The sequence below is a fragment of the Ascaphus truei genome, chromosome 2, assembly GCF_040206685.1.
Source record: "Ascaphus truei isolate aAscTru1 chromosome 2, aAscTru1.hap1, whole genome shotgun sequence".
In the NCBI taxonomy this organism is placed as follows: domain Eukaryota; kingdom Metazoa; phylum Chordata; class Amphibia; order Anura; family Ascaphidae; genus Ascaphus; species Ascaphus truei.
This window is the reverse complement of record NC_134484.1, coordinates 45,767,534-45,790,019: the sequence shown is the minus strand read 5'-3', so window position 1 is coordinate 45,790,019 and position 22,486 is coordinate 45,767,534. Positions and strand designations below refer to the sequence as shown.

The 22,486-nt window shown below is 36.9% G+C and overlaps 1 protein-coding gene across 6 annotated transcripts in view; it reads right to left on the bottom strand.

The window, feature by feature from the left end:
* Positions 1-22,486, bottom strand: part of ENPP2 (ectonucleotide pyrophosphatase/phosphodiesterase 2) — a 110,694-nt gene that overhangs the window by 22,163 nt on the left and 66,045 nt on the right. For 3 of the 6 annotated variants that reach the window (XM_075582386.1, XM_075582369.1, XM_075582372.1), the window contains 9 exons: positions 19,776-19,884; positions 17,705-17,830; positions 12,443-12,471; positions 10,132-10,259; positions 8,064-8,151; positions 7,883-7,970; positions 6,947-7,119; positions 4,073-4,121; positions 2,949-3,005 (listed from right to left, as the gene is read on the bottom strand). In XM_075582386.1, coding sequence (XP_075438501.1) covers positions 2,949-3,005; positions 4,073-4,121; positions 6,947-7,119; positions 7,883-7,970; positions 8,064-8,151; positions 10,132-10,259; positions 12,443-12,471; positions 17,705-17,830; positions 19,776-19,884 — 847 coding nt within the window. Of the gene's footprint in view, positions 1-2,480; positions 2,643-2,948; positions 3,006-4,072; positions 4,122-6,946; positions 7,120-7,882; positions 7,971-8,063; positions 8,152-10,131; positions 10,260-12,442; positions 12,472-17,704; positions 17,831-19,775; positions 19,885-22,486 lie in introns of all 6 variants that reach the window. The other 3 variants (XM_075582376.1, XM_075582381.1, XM_075582387.1) reach the window with 2 other exon arrangements.

Genomic DNA, 22,486 nt, shown 5'->3' with positions numbered 1-22,486 from the left:
AATGAAGCAGGAATATTTAAATGTATGAGTGTTATGTATGCAGCACATGGCTGAAAAAAGGCTGCATCCAGAGAACTGATCAGAGTGCCATTTCAAGCTCATTTTTAAGGACAAATGCTTCTTAGTGCTACCACTGAACAGTCATCTCGAACAATGCAGAAGTAAATATGGGGTCACAAATAAGTCTTCGAAGCATTACAGTATGTAGTAAAGAAACTTTATGGTGAAGAAATAAGGCATTTTTGACCTTTCACGAGTACAGGAAGCAGCTAGAATAACAGCTGTAATATCACAGAGCAGGAGTGTGCCCGTTGTTTACCAGTGAATAATTTATCCAATTGCAGCAAAATAATCAATTTTAACATACTTTTTGTGATATATAGATATCTATATATCTATATATATATATAAAGATATATATATATAGATATATAATCTATATATACTGTATATATCTATATAGATATCTATATACACACACATACACACATATTTATTTAAACTTGTTCTTTAATTGAATTTTCTTTAAGAAAAGTGGAGGATGGGATACAGAACAAAAAATAATTTAATACTGTAAATGCCATTAGTTACGGGCCCAAATTTTCATCAACACAAGAAAGGTATTACAATTACATTCTAAACAAATAAGCCTTAATGGAAGCATGGTAATCTGGAATAGTTAGGGATGTGGAGACACCGGTTACACAAAAGCGGTTTATTAACATACAAGTAGTTTACAGTGATATTTACAGTTTACAGTGATATTATGGTTTGCAGTCAACGCACTTAACGTATAAGAAGGACTAATGTTTGAGAGACTTGTACAGCATAGTTAGGAAATACCAATTCTGCACAACTGCAGCATTCTTTATCATGAAAGACAATGGAATCAGCGACAACCAGTGCTGTATTGTCAGAGCTTCCAAGAAGTCGAAAGTACTAAACCACTATTAACACTTTCTGCAGCCCACAAACCAGATTTATAACTTACCCCCTTCTGGTAAATTATTGCATCACAAATCACATCCACATTTCTATGACCTCATCCATTATAAGGAGATATCATTTGTGATGTAATGTATTTTTCTGCTATTTGAATGAAAGCAGGCATAACTTAATATACAACAGAAAACAGATGACTCTTTCCATCTCTGTTGCATTACCTTCGGTTTACTTCAATAACAAAAGATCAATAGAATTGTGTACCGAGAACTTTGGAATAATGCCTGTACTCTTGAATAGAAACTCTGCAAAATCTCTAGCAGTGAGAACATCTGTCTCTGTGCATCCAATATTACCTGAATGCCCACTTCTCGATTCGAACCAGAGCTATTTTGTGTGAGAGAAATCAGAACAGAGTTTGTGCACCGTTGTTTAGGTTTTAACAAGGAACGTAATTTAGTGATTACAAAAGAATTTTTTAGAAAAGGCCAAGAAAACGCACTGTGAGTGAATAAATGCTTTTTATCTCCACCTACAACATCTTTATCTAAACTACAATAAATTATTCATTTTAGAACATACATTTTTTTTGTTGCATAAGGTTCTGGCATAATTGTTCTTACAAAAACCGCACCCTTCTCAGGAAGTTTTAGTTGCCACTGTAAATAGTAGAGGAGGTTAAAAAAAGTCAAAATGTCTCATCTATATTTGTATATTATATTTGTATTTTTATTGATCCAAAGGATGGCAAACAAAAAAAAACCAGTGAAACATTTGCGAATTATGTCCTTATAAGGGAGGGGAGGGGGGTAATTTGTCTCCAGTAATGGAAATCAGATACTGTATATTTGGTGTAAAAAAATAATAATAAAGTAATGTAATGTAATGTAATTTGGAGCTGTTTAACTTCCTTAAAGTATTTGTCATTTAAATCGGCACCTCCATTTAAAAAAATTTTTTTTTAAATATATTATTTTTTATGTACTTGAAACGGGAACCCTTGGTTCCCAATACATTTGCGGTTGACAAAAAAAATAAAATATAATTCAATTAAATATTAAATTCTTTAAATGTAAATGTAAACTTCAATAAAATAAATTAAAAAGAGAAATTAATGTATTTGATAATAAATGTAATTATCGGATGCCAGTCAAGTAATCTCAAATCTCAATACTGATCCCTCCCTGATTCAAATACTTTGACAAATGTGTGTTACGAGAGGACTACACAAAAACTATTGCTTTTTTTTTAATGTAATGGTGCTTGTAAACCCTCTTCAATGTAATATTATTTGAACATTTGGGTGCTTTGTATTTTTAATATATGATTTTTTTTAAATATAGATTTTTAACCTACTGTATAAACTTGCCTCAATATATTTTAAACACCATGGACAGAAAGGGAACTTAATTATACCCCTCCCCCCTATACTCTAATTTGGATCCTGGAAATACCTCTGGCCTGTATGCAAGTATTTGATTCCTTCACCTCCATCAAGAGCTGGACAGCCAATAAAATGATTGGTTTCAAAGGCTCACCAGCTCTGCTTGTGAATGAAACTTGTTGCTCTGTATCTGATGGGTTCTCTTGCTGGTTTTCCCATGAAGAAGAAGTGGTTAAATCTGCCTCTTCTGAACTGCCACTTAACCTTTCTAACATCGAAGACACTTTAATCTCATCTTCAACTTCAGTGCGCATTCCTTTTGTTGGTCAACCAATGAAGAAAAAAAGACGGTAAAAAGCAACGGACAGTTCTGCATTAGTCTTCCTCTTCTCATCTTAATTAAAGACAGTTTGGATAAAGGGCAATAGTCTTGGTAGGAATCACAGTATAAATAGCTGCTTTTTTTTTCTTTTGGAAAAGGATGTACATGTTAACATTGCACAATGATAACAGACAAGGTGTACAATAACCAAGTTCAACACAAACCATTCTCTATCAGACTAATTTAGAGTTACAGTACTGAAAACCAGCTTAATTCTACATCAATAATGGATAAACAAACCTGTATTTCTTGAAGTCAACTCCTTAATTTCATTGCTAAGCTCCTCTACTTCCACATCTGTTAATACAAACAAATACAAGAATTACTGCAACCATTGTAGAACAAAAACACCTAGTATTTTCTGTACCTTACAATTGGTTTATAAGCAGTAGACTTACCATCATTTGTAATCTATAATGCCCATAACGACATCTCTTTTAAATATGGATCTTAGGGAAAGTTAAAGTGGCTCAGTTACACATAAAGTGACTCAATTGCCCATGAAAAAGGCAGCACTGCCTGGCCCAATACTTTGCTTGGCCATTTTTCTTTATCATATAGCCATTGTTTTATTTCCCAGTGTACTTTGAGAAATGATGAAGATCAGTTTATATTAAGACTTCCCTTCCCGGTCTATTGTTTTATATTAATGTTTCTTGGGCCATGTCTCTGTGAGTAAACACTGGTATGGCTTTATCTTTCTGTCTAATGCTATTGTCTTTCTTGATTCCAGTCTTACTTCTAGAGACTAACACTGCTGGCTATATTCTTCCGTTAATCTACAGAATAGAACCAGTAATTAGACCCCTTAGAATTCAGTCAACACATACTCTGTTATCATTGCAACAGAAATGACATCCAATATTGGTGGATGAGGTCATGGAATATTATGGGAGATGCCATTTGTGAAGTAATGATGAGGAAAACGTGGACTGAACTCTTGCGTTTTGCCGCTTGTAAGAGATGTTTACTGTGCTTCAGTTTCTCTAACTTTGCTCTTTAACATTGATCATCGCTATTCTCCTTCTGGCTCTATCCACAATGGGTCATTTCCTGACTGCAAACCATATTATTACTTTAAATGAAAGGACGTTTGTACAGCGTGTTCTATGCATTTTGTTTGCGTTTTTAATATGTCTACAAGCCTGGTTTTTGCGATGCACCCCAGCTGGATAGAATGGAATAGAAAGTACTTACAGTAAATGTAAATAGTAAGTTTAAAGAAAGTTTGGCTTTTTACACAGGAAGTTACTTGTATTTATGTTGCAAAGAGGAGGGAAAAAAGTGTTAAAGTTGTGGAAGCACATTGTCCTAGATACTTTTTTTGAGACCATATGATTGTTCATACGGAATATTATTCTTACCGTCTGTTCCTTTGAGATAAAGACGTTTATTCAGCTCTTCAGCTTTATTCTTTACATAAAATGAAAAAATATATACATACATGAAATAATCCCTGACTTACAATAAAAAAAACGTTTTAAATTATGCATATGTACTGTAAGAACCCAAACAAGTATATGGTGAGCTCATTACACAAATAAATGTGTTCAGCTGGACATAACTGTGGCTGGAGACTTCAGATTAGATTTGTGAAACCATATGTTCATTAGCAGAGGCATCTGCAACTCGCTCTTCTGCAAACTGTGAAGAACGTCTCGCTGTTTTACTGTCCCTCTCTCATGGACAAAATCTACCCTTTGCCTCTCTTCATTACTGACCATTTCTTTTTTTATTATTATTCTGTTGAAGTAAAGCAGCAACACAAGTTTCACTTATTGTTAGTTTTTTTAATTACAGGGTTGAAGCAGGCGGTTTCCGAAGCAAAACTATGATAACTTCAGCTCCGGGGGAACCCCTGCATCCAGAGATACTTCCCTCCCCAAGGGGTGCCGATATCTATGCAGCGCAAGAACTGTGTACCTAACGAAATGGCTGCATATAAATGGGGCCAACAGGAAGTCATGACGTCATCCGTTGCGGCTTCTTATGGGCCCCCGTGACCAGGACCTGTAAACTCCACAAAGATACCGGCACCACTACAGAGGTAAGTATCTTCAGAAGTAGGGGGTCCCTGGAGCTGAAATGAATGGGGTTCAGCTCCAAAGACCCCGCAGCTTCAATCCTGTCATGAAAAAAAAATGAAGCCTGTATTGCAGTTAACTTTCAAAATAGGTCATATTGGAGGGTGATTGCACCTTTAAAATCAATCTTATGAAATGTTGCATTATGCAATACAAAATCGTTAAGGCAAGTAGAACATCTTTGACCGAAAGCAAAAACATCGGTGAAGGTCACTTTCATACAAGCATAAAACACAATATTTAAAAAAAAAATTTTTTTTATTAATCTCATTTAAAGTTTAAAAAAAAATTAAAAATTAAAACCATTACAATTTTTAAATTGCAATGAAATAATTTTCTAATAACATTGCATTTGGCAGTGAACGGTTTGCATCTGCATAGTAATGAATTACACTGTTCCAATTTCAGCCCCACATGAGATAAACCTCTTATTTTTTCCCCATCATCAAGAGTATTCAAATAGATGTAAAAAAAAAAAATATAAAACCTAGTCAGTCAAAATCTATATTATCTAAATATCTAACAGATTTCTAAATAAAATCTGCCTAACTGAAAGCACAACAGATAATAGGAAACCTTAGCTTCAGCCTAGGTAGTCAGGGCTGTGCACTGCAGGTGGTACATGTTAGATAGTCGCAAGAGAAAAAGAATGTTCTTCTTGAAGCGTCCAGTGTGACGCGAAACGTATGTCGGTGAGAGTCCGATGTCACTTGTCAGGCACGGCAGCTAGCAGAGAACACTGGTAGCTCCAATACACATGGAGGATGTTCAATTGTTTTTTTTTAACCTGGGCCACTTTAGCGTGTTAGATTATTTTGGAAGGGTCAGATAGATGTTTTGGTTTGGGACAACTCTCTTCAACCTACCCTATTCTGCCATTTCTTCCCTTCTTTCTCTATACCAGAATAGGGATATAGACAGTGACTAAAATAGCAGGTGTAATGACACTGGGTAAAGCGGAAGCATTCTTATTATGATAGGATTCTAATGCCACAAAGTACCAAATGATAAAACCATGTAGACTTGCAGCCCAAATATCTGTGTTGTGACAATATTCACCGGATCCATATAGAGCTCTCTAAACATTGATACAATGAAATTGCAGTCTGAGAGCATTCTCATAATGCAACACTTCATTTCATAGTTTGACTTAAAATATATGTTGTTACTGTATCTACTGTATAGCAGCAGACAACAGATATACACAGTATATAAGCTTGCTACTGCCAGTACCAGGTTTTCATTGTTCTGTTGTCCTTTGTTTTGTGTTTTCACAACATTATTTTAATTAACATAATCCAAATGAGTTTTAAGTAAAGATACCATTACAATGTTAGAAGCAGGGTCTGAGTGCAATCAGAGCAGTGATCTTTTTCTCTTGTAACCATCTAACTGAAAGTGCTCCAGCAATGTGTGCAACATATGTTGAACTTTATACTCCATATTCAAGGGATACCTTGTTGCCCAGTTTACAAGGGATAGAGTTCACAAAGAACATATCCCACCATCAGCGTAGCTCACATACTGTATGTTTTACAGTAACTATTTATGATTTAAATCTACTAATAATTACAGCATATCATGACTCAGAAAACACACAAACAGTTATGTCTCCCAAACCAACATGTACTGTACTTCAATATATCAAATTGCTATTCTATAAAGCAACAAGCCCCCTTAATTACACCTCCAGTCCTTTTTTTTTTTTTTTTTTTTTTTCCAGGATTGGAACCGGAGTTATTCTAATCTCTAATCTCTAATCTCCTAGGACCTCCCCTCGTCCCATCCCCTCCCCCCCTCCCCGGTTCCCAAGATACTGGTGAATTTAACGATTTTAATTCCTGTTTTTTTATAGGGGATTTACATGGCTGCCCAATAGGAAGCTGCAACGGATGTTGTGGCTTCCTATTGGTATGAGATCTGACAGCCGGTTGGTTTTCCCTTGGAGGGAGCTTTAAACCAGGTAACATTAGCGCCAAGTATCTTGAGAACATAACGTGGTTCAGCTCCACGAAATCCCCCCATTCCCATCCTGTAAACATAATTATATAAATTAGGGGTTACAAAAAGAAATAAAATAGGGGAGGGGGGAATTGCTGCTCTACATTTCTTATAAGCTGATCTTGTCAGTGAATCATGCAGTCACTGTTCTACCTTGTCATCGCATGAGCATCCCAATTCTTCATTTACGGTGGATGAAGTAATTACGGTTGTTAGTGGTTTAGAAACTTCATCTGGAAGTGTTGGTTTATAAGAAGAGAGTCTTAGGAGATGATTTAGGCTTCCATGGGTTCCATTATTGGGAGCAGGCTTTAAACCAAGAAGATCTGAACAGAGAAAACAGACTTTGACTATAGGATCCGCCCTAAAATAAATGTATTCAGGGTACTTTATTTTCAGGAACAAGAAGCTCAAAAAACATATAGATTTGCATTATAAATTTATGTTATGACATTTGCTGATTTTCCCGCTTAATTCTTACTCACAAGAAGCCATTTAACATTCTTAAATGAGATACCAACTAGGATTACAGAATACTCTATAGTGTATACTAAACTGTACACACTACACGTGGAAAGGATTTACAATGTCAAAATACATAGCACTTATTTATTGTGTGTACAAAGGTTTTATTTTAAAAGACGAAAATATAACATTATGGCCAAAAGGATTTATCAGACATGGATAAATAGCTAGAAATCCATGTGGACAAACCAATATGAAACAAACATACATGACACTTTGACATGATAATAAATATAATTGATCATATATGGCTTAATTTTGTTTGTCGGGGTTCTTTAGTGTTTATATTCCTCATTTCTCAAGTCTCATCCACACATTTCTGGCCATCGCTGCGTTCTCTGCCATTAAGACTAAAATTCAAATCCCTCCAACAGCTACTGCAGTAATGGCCTTTGTATTTCCATGCATCCTTTAAGAAATATCCAAAAAATCTTCTCGCCTACTCAACTCCCAAAAGCCTACCCTCAGATTACTTGTGTGCAAAAAAAAAAATACACCATCTAATGTTTCAGTGTTTAATTGTTACACATAATAGATAAATGTAAAACTGGGTCAGTTACTTACCACACATGACATTGTATAATTCAATATTTTCAAATGGAGGTACCTTGATCTTGTATTTAAACGAAGGACCATAGCCCACGAAAACAGTCTTTCAAAGAAGAAGAGGAGATGAAGGAAAATCAGTAAGTTTTTGGTGCAAGTCGCGCGCTCATGAAATAATGGGGTTCTCTTTTGAAAGTACCTGCATGCTGTTGATTTTGTTGTCATATCCATGGTCTCCATGGACAATGCATTTTCCTGATGGCTTTCTATAAACATCTGTTGGCTTTCTGTTTTAGGAACAGTCAGTTAGATGGTTGAAGATAGAAGTACAGTAAATAACCCAAAGAGATACTGTAACAATAGTACACATTACAGGAAAACATTTTTTTGTCCATTCACATAGAAAGAATAAACACAATACATGAGAAGCTATAAAAGGAATCTACATGTATCTAGGAAAAATAAAATCATTGTATTGCTTCATTTAAACAGTCCATTTTGAAAATTATTTTTCATCTTTTTATTCGTTTTTGAATAACATGAAACAATATTAAAGCTAACTTAAAGCTAATTAAAGCCGCAGTTAAAGCGGTCTTTTTTTCCTATTCAATATGTGCATCAATACAATCTACACACTAAAAAGTGATTAGCTAAGTTGCTGATCGTTCCCTTCTCCTGTAATCGATCTCTGAAATTCGACAGTGGGTTCTCTAAATGCATCTTGGGTAATCTTCTGCTGCACTGACAGCCAAAGTTCTATGAGGAAGATCATGTGACCAGGCAGGCACTAGATTCAATTGGTTCACTGCTAGAGGGGGCAGGGCTCAAAAAAGTGATGCTGTTTCTGAAGAGGGGGGGGGGATGACTTTGTAAATGGTTGCTATAGGAACAAAAATGCCTGTTACATTAGAAAACATTAAAAATGTCTTTAAAATTGTTTATTTTTATTTTTTTAAATGCTACGAGTATTTTCGCATAGTACAGAACTGATTTATTTAAAAAAAAAAACATGTAGGATATTGCTTGAACTGCAGCTTTATAAAAACAAAAAACAATCCAAATCTACTGTCTGATATAGCCATCATTTGTGGTATTTTGGGAATTTTTGTGAGGGAATGTTTGCGTTTCATGACCAAAATACATAAAAAGACAAAACGGTCTGATTGTTGTAAATTCAATAACGTAACGTGTTATGCTTACATGGCATCACTATTACACATGTTGCGAAACATATTAGAATGACACAAAAGGGGCTCTGTGTAAAGACGCAATTCTAAAGGAAAGGCATTATTTTTATGTCACATCTCTGCACCAGTGTATTGAGATATTGCGTTCCATGTCTGCACCATACTGTATGCATCAGCTTGCGGTTCTGGAGAACATTGCAATCACATTATAATGACATTTTACACATTTGTACATGACTTTTATTCGTACTTCTTTTATTTTGAGCCAGTGGTAAGAAAACGGATAAAAAAACTTGCACGGTGTAATACTGTATCTCAAAATAAACATTTTTGGACTTTAATACGTATTTGCCCTGAAGAGCTAGCAATGAAATGTTCATTGCATGAAGCATGGAAAAAAAGTTGCCAAAGTTTAGGCAAAGTGGCATTTCAGATCATTAATTCTATATATTCAAGTAAGACCTTGATAACACAGAATCATTTGAAAATTATTTGGCTTTTTAAAGACAAACATTGATTTTGGAGAACATATTGGAAATTGCATTTAGACTGTAAAGCTGAAAGTTCAAGGTCACAGAACAAAGAGAGAAGATGTTTCAGTAACCTAATGTGAACATGTTCTGCAACAAGAAATAAAGAGTCACAACAATGTATCATGTCTAACGGTACATTAACGTAATCCGATACAGCAGGGGTGTGCAAACTGGGGGGTGCCACACTTTCTGAGGGGGGGGGGGTGTACTTACAGTGGCCCTGCGCTCTTCCCCAGAGCATTTAAATTAAATGATGGGGGAGCGTGTGAGGCCTCCGTATGCCTCACTTACCTGGTCTTTGGCGACTTCTGGCGATTACGTACGTGACGTCAGATGACACCAGACAAAAAGGTAAGAGAGGAGCAGGCGGGGGGGGGGGGGGGGGCGAGCAGGCAGGAGGGTGCAGACTAGAAAGTTTGCACACCCCTGCTATAAAGTATGGGGGAAAAAAAAAAAAAAAAAAAAAAAACTTAAATCATATTAAGTTGACATAAAACAAAAAAAAAAAAAAAAAGGAAGAAAGGCCAGTTAGTGACAATGATCTTACTTTGCAACATGCCATCTTCTGTCTACCAATAGGTGGACATCCTCAATCCTTCTGTTAAAAGCATAGTGCAAACGTTTGGGAAGGTGCTGTTTCAAATAAGGCTTAAAGTGCTGGTCTGGCTTTTTACACTGGAAAACAAAAGATATGTTCTTTATACTACAGTGTCTAGACATGTCCATACATTTGAGGTACTATCCCTGCTGAATTTTACCACCTCAGATAATTAATTATATGTGGTGACATATACCGCCGGCCTATAGTATCATTGATGTGCATATACGTGTATGTTAGGGGGTATAGGGGTTGTTCACCCACCCCCGCTACCCACAATAAAAAAAATACACACACAACAGCCCCACACTAAATATATATATATATATATATATATATATATATGTATATATGTATATATGTATATATATATATATATATATAGCTAACCGCTAAGGTAATGAAGGGGTTAACCAGCCGTGCCAGGTTTATTGTGGGTAGCGGGGGTGGGTGAAGGGGGTATTTGGCCCTTGGTGGCTGTTTAGGGCTTGCGGGGGGGTTGCGGGTGGACTTAACCCCTTCATTACCTTAGCGGTTAAATATATATATTATTTATTTAGTGTGGGGCTGTTGTGTGTGTATTTTTTTTTATTGTGGGTAGCGGGGGTGGGTGAAGGGGGTATTAGCCCCAACGGTGGTTGTTTAGGGCTTGCGGGTGGCTAGCGGGAGGGCTTAACCCCTTCATGACCGTAGCGGTATTAACCCATTATATTAAGTCCACCCGCAAACCCCCCCCCCCGCAAGCCCTAAACCGCCACCAAGGGCCAAATACCCCCTTCATCCACCCCCGCTACCCACAATAAACCTGGCACAGCTGGTTAACCCCTTCATTACCTTAGCAGTTAGCCGCTAAGGTAATGAAGTGGCCTTTAAATGCATTTTTCCTGCCTCGGATGCATGCCGGGGGGCTCCGGTGCTGGTATTAATGGCATCAGCTCCGGAGACCTCCGGCATCAATCCCAGCCAGGATAAAGGCCTGATTTGTTCTAAGTGCCTTTCCGCTGCTTACCGCATGACCCCCGTAATATTGAATATACTGCATGCGGTATGAACGCGGTATGAATGCGGCATGAACGAGGTGAAGTGCGGTGAAGTGCATGGCATTCGGAAAACATCATCCAAAAAAATTCGGAGATGTTGGAGAATAAAAGGGGCAGCGGTTGTGTATAACTTTATAAATAGTCTTTATGAATTTGAACATGTAGATGACGTATCGTTCCTTATGACTGCGTCCAACTGCAGTCACGCTTTCCCGGCATGATGCAGAAAATTGCCCACAATACCAAGATAGCAGGTTTTTACTATGCTGCAAGGAATGTTGAGTAGGCTAATTAATTGTATAACAATTATGACTTATGGCCATTTTTCAGACAATAGCTGGCAGGTCATTTTTTAAGTTACTGTACATTTCTGCACATTTTATGTGGAAATTGAAAGCCCTTAAAATCCCTTAGAGTGTAACCATCCAAAAATCAAGAATCAAATAACCCCATTGACATATGGAATGAAGCAGTATGCTTCAGCTATACAGAGAAAACGCAGGCGCAAACGCAAAATCGGCTAAGAGCAACTGATACTACTTGGAACAAGTCCCAAGTGTTTTCCCCACTGGTGCAGACACAAGACTGTCAGGATCCCCATAACAAAATCTGTCCTCCATCCAATGACAGTCTTTATTCACCGATATAATGCTCTCCCTCCGTTCACTAACTAATAGTAATAAATGGATTCCCCAACCACTCTGCCTTGCGAAGGAACCTATAGAAGGAGTTTTCTAAAAAGTATAAGAAACTACAAACAGTGGGTTTCCATGATTACTAACCCCAATATTAAAGAAGAATGAAGCATACAATGCTAATTTATATGGGATAATCTGAAATTAATTACCATCCACATTTATGTAAACAACCATTTTAGGGGCTTTATGAAATTGCAGAAACTAAATGTGAAGGTACAGCTCAACCCCCTTATAACGCTGTGCTTGGGGTCCAAAGAATCGCATCGCGTTATAAGCGGATCGCGTTAGAAAGAATGTGCAATTGTATGCATTGTACAATAAAGTATGTAAGAAACCAATAACCGTGTTGTAAAGTTTTCATAAATATAAAAATTGGGAGCCACCCTTGCATCGCGTTATAAGCGAATTCGCGTTGTAACGGATCGCGCTATAACGGGTTTAGCTGTATATACATGAAAAAAAAATAACACAATATCTTTATTGAGGTAGTAAATGTGTTTTATTCACAATGATAATACCTACTGTAAGATTTGCAACAATTGTTTTGGGATCTGCAAACAAAAAGTGAAAAAAAAAGTTATTTTTAATAAAACTTTAAATGACCAAGCAAACAAAATGTACAAAGATAATATTCTTTTAAAGCTATCCCTTGTAACAAGTTGGATGCACAGTACCTGGATGTGCACTGTGAAAGAAGGAAGACACATTAATCCAATGTATAATTTGCATTAGTCTCTCAGTTTGGAAAGTTATTATAAAGTGGAAATAATTTCTTCCAATGCCACTAGCCAGGACACACACATCCCACAACTTACTCACACTTTCATCTATTTCAATTTATTTTGTTGTCATGTTAAACAAAGACAATTATTCATATTAAAACCCCAATGGTAAAAGCAAAAACAGAAAAACAGCTGAGAAAGATATGAATTCATTGCAAAACGTTCACAGATTTGACGTTTCTAGCTGAAAGCTCTAGTACGCGCTTTGGTCTTGGAAAAATGTAGATTTAGTGGAGGTTGTGATACTTTAGTGGACTAACAGTAGGATTCTACATAGATCAATTAGAGTGTACAGATCTTTCACATAGGTATCTTCTTCAAACGTATTATAAATTACAGTGTACTGCGGTATTTATCAGTGAATACCCTTGGGTAATAAATATAAAAGAAATAAGTCTAGACCAATGGGGCTAAATAAACAGGTAGGGGAGGAAATGGACAAGAAGCTGCAGGCGTTTAGATTCTTGAAGTCGGAAAGGATGGAGGCATCATACTGTATCAGAATTATAAGGAATGTAATAAAAATTGCAAAAGGGCAATCAAATTAGCAAAAATGGATAATGAAAAGAATTACATTAGAAATGTAAGGTCAACCCTAAAAAGTTATTTAAGTACCTTAACAAAAAAATTAGGAAAGAAAATATAGGACCCTTTCAGTGTGAGATGGGCAGGCAGATTATTGGAGATAAGGAAAAAGCAGAGGTATTAAACAAGTTCTTTGCCTCTGTGTTTACCAGGGAAGAATCAATTGCAATATTAGTGCCAGAGGAGGCCACAACCTCTATATTAACGAACAATTGGTTAACTGAGGAAGAAGTTCATAGGCGGCTTGATAAAAATAAAGTAAATAAGGCACCTTGCCCTGATGGCATACATCCAAGAGTTCTTAAGGAGTTAAGCTCAGTAATAGCCAAACCATTACATTTAATATTAGGGCACCACAAGATTGGCGTAAAGCAGATGTGGTGCCTATGTTTAAAAAAGGAGCTATATCACAACCGGGGAATTACAGACCTGTAAGCCTGACATCAATAGTGGGGAAGCTACTTGAAGATTCTGTACGGGATAATATTCTGGAATACCTAATGGAAAACAACATTATTAGTAATAGTCAGCATGGATTTATGATGATAGGTCATGCCAAACTAACCTTATTAGTTTCTTTGAGGAGGTAAGTAGGAATTTAGACCAGGGTAATGCAGTTAATGTGGTCTAAGATTTTGCAAAGACTTTTGATACGGTTCCACACAAGAATTTAGTGTACAAAATAAAGCAAATTGAACTCGGTAAAAATATATGCACCTGGATTGAAAACTGATCTAAGGATAGACAACAGAGTTGTCTTTAATGGAACTTTTTCAGGTTTGGGTAAAGTTGTGAGTGGAGTACCTCAGGGATTGGTACTGGGACCCCTGCTTTTTAACTTGTTTATTAATGACCTTGAGATTGGCATAAAGAGCAATGTAATGGCACTAAATTGTGTAAGGTAGTAGAATCAGAGTAGGATGTAATTTCTCTCCAGAAGGATTTGTAAAGACTGGTAACTTGGGCAGGAAAATAGCAGATGAGGTTTAATACAGATAAATGTAAGGTTATGCATTTGGGAAACAAGAATTATCATGCGACTTACAAATTAAAATGAGAATACATTAGGGGAATCCTTGATGGAGAAGGATCTAGGAGTGCTTGTAGACACTTAGGAGTGCTTGCAGGCTTAGCAATAGTGCCCAAAGTCATGCAGTAGCTGCAAAGTAAACAAGATATAATCTTGCATTAAATGGGCAATGGATGGAAGGGAAGTAAACATAATTATGCCCCTTCACAAAGCATTAGTAAGACCACACCTTGAATATGAAGTACAATTTTGGCCACCACTCCTTAGAAAAGACATTATGGAACTAGACAAAGTGCAGAGAGAAGAGCCACTAAATTAATAAAGTGGAAGGATAATCTGTCATGAGGAGAGGCTAGCAAAATTAGATTTGTTTACATCAGAAAAGAGGCATCTAAGGGGGGATATGATAACTATATACAAATATATATTCGGGGACAGTACAAGGAGCTTTTTAAAGAATGATTAATTCCTAGGGCAGTACAAAGGAAACAGGGTCATCCCTTAAGGTCGGGGGAAAGGAGATTTCACCAAGAAAGGAAAGGGTTCTTTACAGTAAGGGCAGTTAAAATGTGGAATTCATTACCCATGGAGACAGTGTAGGCAGATATAATAGATATGTTCAAAAAAAAAGTTGGACATCTTTTTAGAAAGGAAAAGTATACAGGGATATATCCATTAAGTAAACATGGAAAGGATGTTGATCCTGGGAGTAATCCGATTGCCAATTCTTGGAGTCAGGACGGAATTTATTTTTCCCCTTATGAGATATCATTGGATGACATGTCACTGTGTTTTTTTGTTTGCCTTCCTCTGGATCAATATACTGTAAGTACGGATATAGGATAAAGTATCTGTTGTCTAAATTTAGCATTGGTTGAACTTGGTGGACGTGTGTCTTTTTTCAACCTCATCTACTATGTAACTACTATGCAACTATGGTATTTGGAATGTTTGAGGCACACATCCTGCTTTGTGGTTGGTTCTCTTACAAATGGATTTATGTTTAACCTAATAAGTGAAGAGGACTTCACCAAATAGAACATCATTGGTAGGATGCAAAAGTAGAAATGGCTAACCAGGCATCCAATAGTACTAGAAAAGGCAAGCACACAGACTCATCTAATAAGCATAAAAAAGGATACCAGTTTGTCATTGTCAATGTATACAACCACCTTTGACAACAGAAGCATTGGTGACCTATATTGAAAATGACATTCTGAGCAGTAATTCAATTTTCAATGCATAGCCCTATCTTCATAGAAAGAAGTATTAGTGATGCATTGAAAATGGACATTTTACTTACCGCTATTTGCATTTCTTCTAGTCCAGACATGACAGTACACACGTTTTTTTCTCCCAATCAGGGCACGTTTATTCCAATAAGTGTGGGCATCATGATTGTTGTATCTGCCTGAGAACTTTCTCTTCTTTTTGTTTCCTATCGCTTTAGGGCACCACTGACCTGGAAGAGTAATGTGCCTTCTTATACGTCTGCCTCTCCAGGATCAAAGTTTATCCTGTCCTACAGCTAAAGGGAAGTGTGTACTGCCATGAGACTTAGAAGAAACAACATTTCAATATTATCTTTTCATACTGTACTAACCTACTGGGAGCCAACCTCGTGTGGCTGCAAAACATGGACAAATCTTATACAAAAACAAAGAGCATAAAGTGTCGTTTTTTTTGCATCAGTTCTGCCCTAGCAGCTTACATACTTTGGCACAACCTTAAGTGTGTCTGTGTTGTTACCTCGTCAAGATGCAAAGTAGATTTCAATTAAACAAATGACTGTTTAAAACAACCCTAATTTAATCTAAACATCTCTTTGGAGATGGGACCAGATGGTTTTTGTACACAACAAACTGCTGCATTTGGAGGTCATTCATTCTTTCTGGAGATATCAAGTTCAATATTCCAATGAGAGCAGGAGTTTGCACACTACGAGAGACATCTTGCATTGTGGCACTTTTTTGTTTGTTTGCTAAGAATAAAGGCGCAACTGTCCATTGATTATTGTGGAGAATGGACAATACACTTTATGAAACAGAATACTATCTTTCATATAAACAAATGCTTTAGTCTGTATGTATACATCCCCGGCAAACAGAAGAAACAAACAGTACACGGTTATGTATCAAGAATACAAAGAACCAATTCATTGTGCTACAATGTTCTGCCTGGCACTATGAAATAGATTGTTTCCACAAGTCTAAATCTATAGTTCTATGTTCATGCACAGTCTCATGTTGATGAGAAACGTTTTACCCTCTATCAATATGCATTACTACATATTACTTTCCAAAAGGCTACATCCTGTGCTACAAACTCGAGATTGAAAAGGATAGTTCAGAGCAATGAGTGAAGAATGTCTTGATGAGCCCCTCCCTATTGATTTAAGAGAATTTGTTTGGTTGAGGACTAATATTTGTATACTTGTTGTCAGATGCACCAATAGCAGAATGTTTCTGATTGGTGGGTTTTTAGCGGGACCCTGATCTTGAGGAAGTCAGAAGCAGAGGAGTTGCAAACTTCCCTCAATTTCAATGGGAGTTTGAGCTGTGTCATTTTGTTTCAATTCATTTCTAACTGTATTGCAAGACGCTGGCAACCTGCAGGGTTTCATACAGCATGCTATATTTTTTATTTTATTTTTGTGGTTATTTCTGATGATTAATTTATAAATATTTAAGATTTGGTATAGGTCATTATACCTTTTACTGGATCAACCTTACAGCTCTTCAGTTATTAAACTATAATGCACCCAGATTTTGAAACATCATAAGTTTCTTTGCTAATAGATATTACGATCTACATTTCTCCAGTACGATTTGGCTACTAGAACTTTCAATGAAACAAATACAAAATAAATTGCGATGGTCCTTGCCACCTAAAGCACTGTAATTAACGCAGGGACACCAATATTGTTTTTGGTTCCTCCCAACTACAGTAGGTGCAAAAAATCAAAGCAATAATTTTCCAGGTGTAAAAAGTGTAGCACACTAACTATTGTTTATTTTAAAGCGAGTGAGCTACAAAATACAATATTAAAAGTATTGCTAAATATGTTGGTTATTGTTAACAGAATAACCTATAGAATACAGTATTAAGTATTGCTGTATATTTACAGCAGGCTCACTTTTCATGTGACAAAATATACTGTAAGGTGATCAACCTGTATATTCTGCAATGTACTCATCTAAAAAATAAATAAAAAATCCCGTATAATAAAAAGCAAAAGAAAACATAGTGGCCCATATTTATCAGGTTGTGCTGTGTCATCAAATACCACACAGCCCATTCAAATGAAGAGGCACGACGTTGTCTTACAGCATAGGAACATGTAGTAAATATAGGTCAGTATGTCTAATACTTAACTACACAACTTACTTTTGTGAATTGCGCTGGCCTTAGCCCTCATGCGTCCTAAAGATCCAGGCAACAACGTATAATCATCCACGTTGGTCAGATAAGAGCTTAGAAATTCAGTTCTCTCACAAGTAGTGTCTTCCATTCCTGTGTATGAAAAATCCCCACCCCCCACCAAAAAAAGTTCAGAGAACTACTCATCTTTCAATATTATTTTTGTTGTCTTTTTTTTTCAAAATCATTCTCATGTATCATGCAACATACAAAAAAAAAAAATACTTGTCAGGAAAGGCAAATAAACCCCCCAAATAGCAGATCTCTGGAGGCCTATACTTTTTTTTTTATTAAATTGATCACTTGAACAAGGGATTAAGCCCCATGAAACATTGTTCAGATAGTCTCCGCAATATAATGCAATAAAGATGATAAGAATGAGTTTGTTTTTATTTGGGATGCCGCAGAGATGTTTCTTCTATGTGGAGAGGAGAAGGGGTAGGGATGCAAGAGGAGAAAAGAAGAGAAAAAAAATGAGAAAGGTACAGAAAACTGGGAAGCGTATAAGAAAATGCAGCATAATAAAAAGGAGGCTTTGAAAGTCCAACATCCACAAAAATTGTGTTGATTTGTTGGAAGCGGCACTTGATTTTAAACACGTACCCTTGAACATTGTAAGCAATATTTACAGGACCAAAACATGAAGAATTGATTTGGAATTACAATTCAAGGGCTTGAAAAAAGGAACTCGTCTCTTCATCTTTCTAGAGTGATTACATTTTCATAGCTCTCAGAATGCAACACAGCGGTGATCAACGAGTACAGCTTGTCCTAGCCCAGGAGGACAACCGTGATGACCTTAACATAACTTAGAATCGAGGGTGGTGATGATTGAGTCTCTTAATTGACTTAAAAGGTCCTGCATTAGTATAACTGGAAATCTTGGAAAAAGCTAAATTGTTCAATTAAAACCCCAAAAATTAAATCAAAAGAAAGCTCCGATGGACGAGGAATTTTTAAGTTGTTATTGCCCCAGCTGGAGCTTTCAAAACACCGTTGGAAAAGCAGTGAAATATAGAACTACTGAGTACATACATATCTATTTAGGGCTTTTAGGCCAATAAAGTCTGGCTATATCAATTTTGATATTTACAAGTAAGGACATGTGCTATGATTTGCAAACCATGTCATAGCCAAACAGATTCATTAGGGCCCACTAATTAGAACAGCTTTTGATAGAAGAAAATCATACATTCGGGTAAATATAAATACAGTATTTAAAATGGCATTTGTATTAATACATTGAATAAAATAAAAAATAAAAAATACAGTATTTGCATCTAAAAGTGTGTACTTTGCAGATTTCCATCCCAAACAACAAGCTATTGTAAGGTAAAAATGACAAACCTTCATTGAACAAATAGTACCAAAAGTTAAATCACTTCAGTTAACCCCATGCCACATCATATCTATCAAAACGTCTTAAAAATCGTACGGCAAACAGAGATTACAGACAAGGAGATACCAATAAAAACATCAGATGTCCCTTTTATTTTCTCATCCATTAAAAAAAACAATGAATCCCTTGCATGCAACAGCATGGACAGTGATGTCTGTAATGCTCATTTTGGATAATCAATGTGGTTGCTTGTTCGCTTTGCATTTTAATGCTGAATTTCACTCTTTTCACCATAAAAAATATAATGGTCTACTTTTTTTTTTTTTTCATTTAGCATTGCATAGGCCTTTATCTGCTGTGCTTAGCAACCACTCCCATGTTATAGTCTGTAGTTGAAATAGAGATATCAGTTGCTTGAAATGAGTCTCCCTTGGAGGTTAAAATGGCTGCCGCCATTCACAATGAAAGGTTGCCAGGGAAACAAACCGGTGAAAGCTCAGTAAAAGAAAAATAAAGATTTTGGAGGGGGGAAAAAATGAAGTCACAGAAATAGTTCAACACAACATGAACTGCAGCATAAGGGAATGTTATTACTTCATTCTTGTTTTTCCCCCCCCCCCCCCCCCAGATAAAGGAGATGATAGCCGACTTTCATCTCCACATAATATTTATTTTAAACATGTTGTTTTAAGAAATTACCATGATCTCCAACAAAGAGGACATTGACACACCGATGCAACTTCATCTGTTTCAAGCCATCCATTAGTTGACCAACAATTTTGTCAATTTCCTTTAGTGGATTTGTCATCTGTAAAAGAAAAAAAGTGTCCAAAAAGTAGAATTACTACTTCTGTTGACAGAAAATGAGTTAAAGCAGCTGCTTTTCTTTCTTTTTTTTTTTATTAAATGTTTTACCTGAACCAGGAGGGAGGTCCCCCAGAGCTTCTCCATGGTTCAGTGACTTGCGGGGAACACCTTGTTTCCCTGGTCCGGTGCTGGGCCACAAAATGGAGGTGGGGTTAGGGCTCGACCCACTGGCCGATAGCAAAGCTAAAAGACATTGCTTCTTTCTTTTGTTGACCCAGAGTACAAGTTTGAAGTCCGGCGGCCATATATGTAGTGCCGCTGAACCTGCGGCACAGTGCGGTCACCTGACCGCTTTCAATAGCGTTCACATGACTACAGGGGCCATTTCGCGCGAAACGGAGGAGGAGTCCTGCTCCATTTCCTCACTGGGCAGATCACATCCTGCTTTCCATGGAAACACAGGACGCAAACTATGTGGCAAATAAAACTTCATTTGGGTCTGGGGTCACCCAAAGGGTTAAAGCACAAGTGAAACCTCACCATTTCAAGAAGGTAAAGGGATTTACTTCTGCATCTAGTATGCTTATCTTTTTACCAAACGTTTCTAATACATTTTTTAAAGTACGTGATGCTTATATTGGACAAAGCTGCATATATGGCTCGAAGAATGTAAAATAAATAAATAAAACAATAGTTCGGGCTGGCCAAACCATTGTATCGGGCAGCTCAACCACCCCCTAGCAAACAAGCATATGCTCTAACATAGCTCCTGTGTCAAAAGAGCCTCTTTCACTGAAGAAGTTCACGTGCAAATGTACAATAAGGACAACTTTGCTTCAGCGATCTTATAGTCTTTAGTATTCCATGTAAGCAGGGGCTTGAGAAGAACATAAAAAAAAAAACAAGACAACTGCTAATCCAGACTAAGCACCTTGATAAATGGCGCATGGCCCGAAACGCGTAGGTGTGTGGTTTCTGGGTGCTCCAGGGGTCATGCTTGATCCTTTTATTTAATAAACCAGGTTTTTTTGCTACCATTAGCCTCCTCCGTTTTTGCTGGCAGTGCACTGCCTTTGTTCATCTACTAAGCATAAAGAAGCAATGCTCCTCATCGCTACCTTTTTTATAATTTTTGACATACTTGGGAAGCTGGTGGAACAGAATGTTTCTATGCAGTAGTCCCTGATCAGCACTATTGCACTTTAATGAATAATCCCCTTTGAGTGAGGAAAGACGCTCTTGTGCTGAATGGCATTGAGATTAGGCATCACACAAAAACCACATTTCAAACTCTTACTTAAAATGTAATTTTCCCTAGAGAAAGTGATGTGTGTGTGTGTGTGTGGCTGTGATTGCTTACAGATACCCTTTATCATTACACAATGATTCATGATTTTAAAAGCAGCATATTTCTCTCTCAAAATAACAATTTATCTAGTCCTTCTATTTAGCCCCGCACCAAGACCGATGATATTTTTGACAACGCAAAAATACACTCTACAGTATAACATGGTCAGGACATGCACCAACGGAAATCTTAATAGGGACTTTGTACGCTAAGGCAGGTAGAATTGCCTGAATATTGAATTAATCACTCTTGAGAATCCCATAGGTCCTATCAGGGATTAGCACTGAATTAAATTCTTATTTTCTTAACAACCGGAGTGTTAACTTTTATCCTATGGGAGGCACATAAACCCATGGTGAGATGGAAAATAATTACCATTGCAGCTCATAGTAAAAAGCTTAGACAACATCAGACGGAACTATTACAAGCAAAGCTAGTAGATCTCAATAAAGGCCAATAAGCAAAACAACTCTGGTAGATGCTAGTTCAGTCCGAATTGCATTAGAGGGGAATTGGCTCTTTGTTTGTCGGACTCGGCTGATAAATCCATCCCTTGGCTACGGCAAATTTATTTAGAAAAAGCAAAACAAAATCAGATTCTCTATTAGCAGCCAGGTTGGGAAGCAAACAAGAAAACTCTACAATACAACATAGAAGACACAAAAATGGCACACACCTCGAATCCTAGAAAGATAACCAAGTTACTCACAGATTATTATTTGGAGGTCTACGACGGGAAAAAGGTTACTAGAGGTAAGGACTGCAAGACTAGAATCTCAACCTTCTAAGAGAAGCAGATCTCCACAGACTAAACATAGCGAAATTTCCAGACAGGAAATCACAGATACCTACATTTTCCATAGAGAAAAATCACAGATATGGGAAAAAAAAAACTTAAAAACTAATAAGGCCACCAGCCCAGACAGGTTTGTAAATACTAGTATAAAACAAATTCTGTAACATTCTAGCTCCCCATCGTTTAAGTTAATTTAATAAAATCTTAGACGGGGATAATGTCCCACCGTCCATGTTAGAAACGAAAATGATCCTGATTCTTAAAGAAGGCAAGGACCCATCCTGTTTTAAGAGTTCCAGGCAAATCTCTCTGATCAATGTGGATGTGAAAATCTTCTCTAAATCCTTGCCACCAGACTGAACAATTATCTGTCCAACCTATCCACACAGATCAAGTAGGCTACAGACATCAAACAGACGGGGCTACAGACATCAGACAATACTCACAGGGCATTGAGTC